Consider the following 9,919-nt stretch of genomic DNA (forward strand, 5'->3'; position numbering starts at 1 on the left):
TTTAGGTGGTGGCCATCGTATCGACGAATTTCGGCATCAAGAACCCAAGATGTACCTTTTGCCGTATATATCTACGCAACAAATTAATGCTGTAAAAGATTGCCATTAATTAAGACAAAGAAATTCAATACACTTCGAGGCTTTTAAAAGTATTTGCTCGAGATGAGAGTCTCTTTGATTTCGTAATGCCATAAAATAAAGACTATAAAGTAAATACACAAGAGAAAAGTATATAGAGAGGAATTGATTGTATATCTAACTTCTACAAATGAACTCCTATTTATAGGAGGAAATAAGTGAACAATTTGGTGGTCATAAGTGAACAACTTGGTACTTGGTGCCCAAGTATTTTGGTGGGGATCCAACTTACAACAGAATTAACAATTTAACTTTTAATGTCGGGCCAAATGTCACTAGTCGTCTTATAAGACAAAAAGACAGTGATCTCAATGCAAGAAGGCTGGTTTGCCCACATTAGACTCCGTACTGATAGACAGACGTGTATCACATCACTAATTCCAAAAAGAATATGCATGCCAATGGCGGGCCTCAGGCATCAAGTATTCTTTAATTTTCTAGTACTTCTCTCTGCATAGTATTTTGCTATATTACGGAGTGGGTGGTGGGTGGTTGGGGTGGTGGTGGGAGGTGGGGGTAGTGGGGGTGGGTGGTGCGTGGTTGGTGGGGGTGGGTGGTCTTTAATTAACCAGTCTTTAAGGTTTGTATTTTGAAAATAACTTTTAAAAACATTCTAATTTTTATTATATATACAAAATGTATTTTATGTACCATCACTTTAGTTGTAATTAAAAGTCTTTGAGATGGAAAGAGTCGACTTTTTTATCATTATCATGACAATGAAAGTTGTTGGGTATGATGTAAAAGAAAATTAGTAAGAATATGAGGGAAAATTAATATTTTGATTCTAAATTTTTTCTTTTAAATTCTTTAATATTTTATATGTATACCGATATGTTGATATCCATTTCAATTAAGTAACTGTTCAGATCCAAACATAAGAACCATTTTGTTGTATATATTGGATTAAAATATTTTTATTAAATTAATTAAAAAATATATTATAAGTTTTTATATTAATTGTTAAATAATATAAAAATATTATTATATTATTTAGTAATGTGGCCAAGGAGTACTTCATTTTTATTAATTTAAAGAACGTGAAAAGTCAAGATAGAATGTACAAGTAATATGGAACGGAAGAATTTCATTTATTAATTCTTAAATAACGTGAAAAGTCAAAAGTGAACAACTAAAAAGTGAACAAGCAAAAGTGCACGGAGGAAATAAATATGCGTCGAAGAATTAAAATAGAAGTGCACACGTGTATACATGAGAAGAGAATAAATATTCAGCTAGAACACGAAAAATCAAAAGTGAACAAGTAAAAGTGCATGGAGGAAATAAATGTGTAGGAGAATTAAATTTGAAGTGCATACGTCTATACATGAGAAGGGAATTAAATATTAAATATCTTATAGCATAATGTCTACGTTAATATGGACGAAGGAGAGTACTTCATTTTTATTAATTGTTATTAATTGAAAAGTCGTTTAGTAATGTGGTAGGGTAATATGGAAAGGAGTATCATATTTATTAATTCTTAAATAATGTGAAAAGTCAAAATGAATAAGTAAAAGTGCACGGAGGAAATAAATATGTGTCGGAGAATTAAATTAGAAGTGCACACGTATATACATGAGAAAAGAATAAATATTCAGTACTATGACATATATCCATATGGGATTTATTAATTCTCAAAAAATGTGAAAAGTCAAAAGTGAACACATTAAAGTGCATGGAGGAAAAAAAATTGTGTAGGAGAATTAAAATTGAACTGCATATGTCTATACATGAGAAGAAAATAAATATTCAGAAATTTAGAACACGAAAAATCAAAAACAATGTAAAAGTGCACGGAGGAAATAAATGTGTTGGAGAATTAAATTTAAAGTGTATACGTCTATACATGAGAATGGAATAAATATTTAGTACTATGACACATGTCTATATGAGATATAAAAATAGTTGGATAAAGTGTACAAATTATATAGCTCATGGTACAAGAATTTAATATGGGTACAATTCGTGAAGCTGTTGGTACAAGCTTGGGGAGCTGTGTTCGTACCCACAAGCCGCTTATTTTTTTTATATATAGAAATGTAAAATAAAGGAAGAATTTTTTTTTTCCCAGCCTTTACTAGCACTCAACGAGTCAACCACATACATATGTTTTCCTTATTATTCTGTAATTAAATAATTTCCTTAAATAAAATATCTTTTAACTGTTTAGAAGTTTAGCTAAAAAAAAAAAAAAGAAAGACAAAGAATACCAGTCGCGTATTTCAAGAAAAACGTGCATTACATCATTAGTTCCAAAATAATATGGATTGGTTGGTCGTCATTTTCAATTACCGAAAATCATCCAAAAAGCAATGATTTTTTAATAAGGGGTTAGTTGATTTTTTGTCTTTTTTATTTATCTCCATGATGATCATACGAGGTCTTCTTATTAAAATGAGAATGGCGGTCCTGACGCATAAAATAGTACGTAGTTTTCTAGTGTATACATATTTCTGTCTGCTAATGCTGTACTCCACTTGACACTCCCTTTGGCTTTTCACCAAACCTGTTTTTTGTGCTGGAGGTCATTGGATTGGTAAGATCACAAAACCTTCAACCAGGTTTTGTTTTGAGTTTAGCTACTAGTTTTTTACATTTCTTGTTTAGCATATATATATATATATATATACATATACATATACATATACTACTGAACTAAAGAGAGACCATGATAACCTTGATTTTTGTAGATTTTGAGCATATGCTTCATCATGCATGCTTATTTAAGAAATCCATGCTGCTATCTATTTGCTATTCTAGAATCAACTTGTAGACTGTAGTATGTACTTCCTATTTTATGTTATGTTCTTAACATGAACAATTTTGGTGCTGTTTTGTGATTCAGATTTGAATCCAACTGTGCTTTTTGAAGTTTTCTAACTTGGGGTTCTCATTATTAGTGTATTGTGTAGTAGTGGGAACCACCTGTTTGAATAACAGTTCCATACTTAATTTTCTTGTCTTTAATTTTATTGGTATCTAAAGTTGTTGTGTTTTTCCTTGTTTTGTTTTCTTTAGCGAATGATCAACAACTATTACGTCTCAATTTAAACTAGTCAGGATCAACTATATAAATCGTCAGTATCCATTTCCCTTCAGTTACCATATCATATATACTACAATACTCATTATTAGCCGCTAAGGGCTCTCTTACAATTCCTATTGATATACATATCTCTAAACAAAATTAAAGAGCCTCCTAGCGAACACTTACCTAGGGTAAGCGTATCATCATGACTAAGCGTAATACGGACTAGTTGGCTATCTTGATCTTTTGCTTCCATGTTATTGTTAGTATTACTGTGTAAACCAAAAACATGAATTAATCTTGAAAAACATAAAAAATGCATTAAACTAAAAATATCAGAGTCCTCAGAACTCACTGTGTGTCCTTAAGGAATTTAATCCTCTCGCTATAACCGAGGTTATGGTTTACTTTCTCCCAAGATAAAACAGATATACCTGTTAATAGCGTAGCGCTACCTCAAACCCCACCAACTTCGGCGAACGCAAATTCGGCAACAAATCACACAACTCTACTATAATTTTGTTCTGAACAAATGCAGAAAACATGGAGGGAAAAGAATTCTGATTTCTGTATCTAAAACTGAGGCTAGGCCTCTGAATTTATAGGCAATGAAAGGGTGAGATGGAGAGGTGCAATCCAAAAGGTGCCTTTTGGGTGCACTCCAAAAGGTATCTTTTCTCATTTCCCATTCACACCTTAAAATCCCAACAGTTATTCTGTTTTTTTGGCGAAGTCTGCCGGATTCTGAGAGATTGTATATAGCTCAGGATACCTTTTATAGCTCTCTCGTGAAGTATTGGACACATTCCCACTCTTCTAAACTTCTAGTTTCATGCTTAACGGTGTTTTCCTTTTTTCTCCAGGTAGCAACATAATATGACCCAAAGCATGGAAGAAAGTTTGTTAGATAGGAATAGTGTCAATAAAGCAAGTTGGGAATCCCATTTTACCGCAAATGTTGTTTTGAGCTCCTCAGTTGCTGCCTGTGGTTACTTTGCATATGGATTTGCTGTAAGTATTACTTGTAAAGGTATGAGATTTTGAGGTCTGTTAATTCATATTATGGGTGTAGTGAAGGTACATAATTTTCCATCTATGATAAAACTGAATTAAGCATCCATTTTGTCCAGCATATGTTTAGAAACATATATCTGTCGGTCTTCCTACTGTGTCCTAGCGCCACAGGCGTGAAAAATGCATAAAATTTGGTTCCTCGTTCGATCTAGAGTCTTCAGGGCATGTTTTATTTCAGCATATCTATAATCTATCCGTACAAATCAGTTTCCTCTTGAATGTATTAAAAATTTAATGGCAGGAAACATGCAACTGTTCTTAAGCACTATAACATATTTCTCAAATAGCATACTTCAGATTTCTCGTAGTGTAATCTAATGACCTGAGGAATTTTTTTTAAAAGGCTTCCACTGATTGTTGCTGGCTGTGTGTCCTTTGCAGGTTGGATATGCATCTCCTGCTCAATCAGGGATCATGAATGACCTGGGACTCTCTATAGCAGAAGTAAATATTTTACTACAGCTTTTTCTGTGTACAAAAGCGGCAGAACTGCTCTGTCACACTGACCTGATCTGCATTTAGCCCTGTTCTGAGATCTTGAAAAGTGTAGATACAGTAATTCAACTACAAAACAGGGAATAGTTGAAGTACTAGAAGACGCTTAACCCATAATTAGTAACCTAGTCCAGGAGTTATGTGCTGGCTCCGGATTAATCTCAAAGCCTGTTGCATGTAAAGTGAAAATATCGAATCTATTTAGGGGTTTAAAGAAGTTCACTTTTTTTTTTTTGTTTGATCGGTCAAAGAGGTCCTTAATCTAATTGCTAGATATGTAGACAAGTGTAGTGATGCATGAATTGCTGTTTACTTACATAACATTTGCCATGACCACAAAATATACTGGGAGTGCATCAGTATTCACACATAAATTGAGTTATTCTCTTATAAAGCAATCATGAAATTGTTTGTTAAAAGCTTCCATTTCTCTAAATGAAGAGGTTAAAGGTATGTTTGTTTCTCCCAAAGCATGCCAATTAGATTCTTACTAAATCCTAGCTGAAATGGGGAAATAGTGAATGCAAGAGCAAGAACAAAACTCCCTTGAAGGAAAATTACATGTCTTTGGGAGTTATGCTATGTTAGAGTCTACTGTTAGTATCAACATAACGTGATCTCTCTCATTTAGTCAGGTAGCTTTATATTAGGTGTTCCTTCTTCATTTATGTGCATGTGTATTTTGTAATTAAGCTCACGATTCACAAATTTAACCAAGAGGTTCATTTAGTTCTACTTTGTCAAGATGTTCTCTTCCACCACGAACAGACTTGGAATTTCAATGTCTATAATGACAGTCAATTGAAATGCATTTTTTCATCAGGATAAACTTTTTCCTTTTAAATAAGATCGAATAAATTGAATAAACAAAATAATTAGTATTTCTCTTTCCATAGTCTGATTTATTCTTTTTCTTTCCTTTTGTGGAGTACTCGGTTTTTGCTTCAATCATGACATTTGGAGGAATGATTGGGGCTCTGATAAGTGGAAAAGTGGCTGATCGTTTTGGCAGGAGAGTTGTATGTCTCTTTTTCTTTGCTAACTTTATTGAACTTTCATTTATTCAAAATTATTGAACTTGAATCAACTTTTTGAGTTCCTAATTGGTTTATAATAAATGCAGGCAATGTGGATTTTGGATTTATTTTATATCTTGGGCTGGTATTCAATAACCGTTGGCAAGGTACAGAAGAATATCTTTTACCTCAAGCACAACATGGAAATAACTTTTCTACTGTCCCTCTCTCTCTCTTTGTGTGTGCGCTCTCTTTATCTCCCCTCCCTTTATTGCTTCCAGTCAGGCCATGTTACAGGTGTTAGGCAAATAGTGGCATAGCCTATTGATTATCTGATTAACTCAGTCAAGTTGCAGCAGAAGCTATTGGCAAAATATAATCAATGCTATAACATGTGTTAATCCTATAGCATGTCGATTATTTGATTAGATCAGACAAGTTGCAACAGAACCTATTGGGGAAATATAAAAGACACTAGGAACTAATTCAAACATTTACATGACATTGATAGTGCTGAAAAAATCAGATTTTAAGGCAGTGGCTGTCTCTTAAAGTATATCGTCACAAGAAAAAAGAACACACACACACACACACACACAGACACAACGTATATAATATATAAGCTTTAGTTTAAATTTTCCACATACATGGGTAAAGTCCAAGTATGTGCACCAACTGCTTATACGTTGGATTCGCCCTTGTCTTCATCTTCAACATAGTATACATCATCATTTATGAGCTCTTTCTTTCTCTGACTCCCTATTAGCCTTCTCCTTATTATGGTTCAACTTACATGTTTGTGCTTGTCAAAAGAGAGCTTGGTGGCTTGATGCTGGAAGGTTGCTGATGGGAGTTGGTGCAGGAATTCAGTTGTATGTGGTAATTTATTAAATATTTTCCGATAACTTTTTCCGTTCTTTAGACCAAAAAAGGTCTGATGCATAATGCAATCTGAATTAAATTGCAAACAGGCACCTATATACATTTCAGAGGTCACACCGAAAGATATCCGAGGGTGCTTTCTAGCAGCTGCTTCAGTAAATGAAAAACTTTGTTGATTTTGGTTTGTGGGTACAACTCTTTTTCTCTATGTATAAGCATTGGTGTTTTGCAGTTTACACTGACTCTTGGCTTTTCACTGGCGTATTACATTGGGAATAACATGAGCTGGCGCACTTTAGCTCTAGTAGGTAATGGTACAATGCGTGCAACAGAAAAGAGAATTTCAAACAGAAGATGCCTGATTATATAGAGGTTTCCTTTTTAATTTCTTGAAATTGGTTGAACTTTCAGGTGCTACTCCTTGCTTTATACAGGTGCTAGGTGTATTCTTTATACCAGAGTCTCCTCGGTGGTTGGTGAGTAAATTATTCACAAAGAATATTAGGTGGCATTAACTAAACATTGTGCTCCAACTATTTCAACAGGAATTATAAAGAGATATACAATCTACAATCATTTTATCCCACGTGGATTACTGATGTTATTGGATATGTACTGCTGCAAATTCAAGCATATATGTTTCCTCTTTATTCTTATATTATTTCTACAATTTTCTCAGAAGAGCCGTTTTATTATTTGATTTTAAGCTATCTAGCTCCTATGGTAAATGATATCTGATGTTGTTCTATTGACAGTCGAAAATTGGTTTTGAGAAGGAGGTAGAAGCATCACTACAACGTCTGAGGGGGGAAAATGCAGATATTTCCGCTGAAGCAGCTGAAATAAAAGTAACAAGTTGCTCTAAAATGTCTAATCGAGCACTGTTATTTACTTGGTTGTCCATTTCATATTTTTCTATTGAAGTCTAGTTCTAGAAGAGCTGCTATTACTAAAATCTCTCCTCTAATTAACAGGACTATACTGAAATAGTTCAGCAACACTCAGGATCCAAATTTATGGATTTGTTCAGTAGGAAATATGCCCGTCCACTGATTGTAAGCTTTATGCATAACCCTGCATTGATATACTTAAAGACTTTAGATGATATGTCTGATATTTCTGTGGATATTCAATATCATAAGGTTGGAACGGGGTTAATGGCTCTCGTACAGTTTGGAGGGACCAGTGCGATAACTTCTTTTGCAAGTTCAATTTTTAGAGCAGCTGGTAACAACTATCAGAAATAAAGTCTGTTTGGACTAGAATATTTCAGCCTTGTATTTATAGGTACACATCTAAAAGTTAAGCTCATTTTACAAGGTTGTTCGGCAGACTCAGCATCTAGAGTCATGGCTGTTCTCCAGGTTCTCAACTCTTAATAGTCCAGTTTAATAAAAGGCCGTTAAAAAGGACACTCAGACAGTCATTCTTCAATTCAGGTTCCATTTGCTGCCATGGGTATTATCCTAACCGAAAAAGCTGGGCGACGATTTCTTATGATGGTTAGGTCAATGACTGTGGGTTCATGTCGCTTTGCCAATAAAATAACAATTTGAATAAGCATCACCATTTCGTTTGCAGGTTTCTTCTGCTGGGGCTTGCTTAGGATGCTTTCTTGCTGCATTGGGATTTCTTTTCGAGGTGCTAAACTTGGTGATATATTTGAATTACTTCTTCAGTTTCCCATTTGCTTTGCCACACATTAATCTCGATGCGATGTTCACTATATCGATGATTCTGCTTTACCATGAACAGGATCTTCATCAATCAGCAGAGCTAATCTCTTCAATGGTGTTCACTGGCATAATGGTTTGTGAAAACATCGTCTTTTTTATTCACCTATAGCTTGCCTAAGTCCTGAGATTTGCATTCTGGTGTTAACTTCCATTTTGCCTTGTTCATATGCTGTTACCTCTATATTCTATCATCATTTTGTTGATCTTTCATTCTATAACCAGCTCTTTTCTGTATCTTTCACGATGGGCATGGGTGGTACACCCTGGATTATCATGTCAGAGGTGCGTCAAAAAATGAATTTTATGATGTCATATTCAAACACAATATGTTATACACATTCAGCCAAACTGAAAGTCGATCTCCATTTCAGATACTTCCTATAAACATTAAGGGTTCTGCTGGAAGTCTTACGACATTGGTCAGCTGTTTTACTTCTTGGATAGTTTCTTATGCTTTTAATTTCCTATTCCAATGGAATTCAGCAGGTAATGCCCGCCATTCTTCATCTCTTCTCTATAGCTGGCTTTTGTACTAAAATTCTCTTCTAATTTATTCAACTGGTTGAGTGGTTTACTTGCGTCAAAACTTCCAGGAATATTTTTCGTGTTTGCATTCTTTTGTGGCTCAGTCGTTGTATTTGTTGCAATGCTGGTACCAGAGACTAAGGGACGGACACTTGAAGAAATCCAGGCATCGATGACATTACTCCAATGATACATTCTTCATTCATGAGTGCTTATTTTGAACTTCATCAGACTACTTTATCATTCAGAACCGGAACTGCATAATAAGATTGATGTTTGATTTCTTCATATTTAAATATTGTCCGATATATCATTAACGTGAATGTGCTTACGAGAAAGTAAAGATCACAGATTTGGAATTGAAGTAGAACCACATTTCAATACTGGATGGGGCAGGCAACTGTTATAACGTGTGAACATTGCCTAGGATCTTAAGCAGTGAATGGAAATGAGCTTTCTGTTCATATCTAACAAAGCTGGATAGTTAGGAAATGTAACCAAAAGTTGAATGAACTTATACAAGTACTATCTTGAAAAAAAATAAAACACACATTTATATATTTAAAACATAAAGTAAATTAGTCAAAAGAAAAAGATACCATAATTACAATGATACAAGTACTATCTGGAAAAGAAGTACTTTCTATTAACCTTTTGAAACTCTAACGCATAGAAAGAGATTTATAAACGAAATGGGACAAAGAAGTTGAACAAAAAGTTAAGGGAGGAGATACAGACTTCCTGTTCTAATAGGATTGTATTGGTTAACCTTTTTGAAAGGGAACCTCTTAAGTTTATCTCATTTTTACCTCCAACGCTTTAGTGGGAAGAAAAAAAAAAATCCCTCCAAGCGATTTACAGTCCAACTAATCTGAATTTGTGCCGGACTTCTCTTAAAAATGACTTTATTCTTAGATTTAAACCATTAATTAAGAGTGGAGGGTACCTACCACTCACCACAACTTAAATAATATGCAAAATACTTAGTAAATACTAGCGTTGACAACAACATATTTTAATTT

At 34.2% G+C, this 9,919-nt stretch overlaps 1 protein-coding gene across 3 annotated transcripts; it reads left to right on the forward strand.

The window, feature by feature from the left end:
• The first annotated feature begins 2,525 nt into the window (after positions 1 to 2,525).
• LOC132063540 (sugar transporter ERD6-like 5) lies at positions 2,526 to 9,443 on the forward strand. 3 transcript variants are annotated; one of them, XM_059456114.1, is made up of 19 exons: positions 2,526 to 2,677; positions 4,033 to 4,180; positions 4,625 to 4,687; positions 5,668 to 5,757; positions 5,862 to 5,921; positions 6,568 to 6,633; positions 6,726 to 6,791; positions 6,869 to 6,944; positions 7,048 to 7,112; positions 7,392 to 7,484; positions 7,611 to 7,691; positions 7,779 to 7,863; positions 7,957 to 8,000; positions 8,076 to 8,138; positions 8,218 to 8,277; positions 8,392 to 8,445; positions 8,595 to 8,654; positions 8,744 to 8,858; positions 8,966 to 9,443. In XM_059456114.1, exons 2-19 carry the CDS (start codon positions 4,046 to 4,048, stop codon positions 9,085 to 9,087), a joined length of 1,398 nt encoding a protein of 465 aa, XP_059312097.1. In that variant the 5' UTR covers positions 2,526 to 2,677; positions 4,033 to 4,045; the 3' UTR covers positions 9,088 to 9,443. The 3 variants fall into 3 exon arrangements, with proteins under 3 accessions (XP_059312097.1, XP_059312098.1, XP_059312099.1); XM_059456115.1 differs by lacking the exon at positions 5,862 to 5,921; XM_059456116.1 differs by lacking the exon at positions 2,526 to 2,677 and having other exon boundaries at positions 4,065 to 4,199.
• The last annotated feature ends 476 nt before the right edge of the window (positions 9,444 to 9,919 follow it).

This window comes from Lycium ferocissimum, chromosome 7, assembly GCF_029784015.1.
Source record: "Lycium ferocissimum isolate CSIRO_LF1 chromosome 7, AGI_CSIRO_Lferr_CH_V1, whole genome shotgun sequence".
In the NCBI taxonomy this organism is placed as follows: domain Eukaryota; kingdom Viridiplantae; phylum Streptophyta; class Magnoliopsida; order Solanales; family Solanaceae; genus Lycium; species Lycium ferocissimum.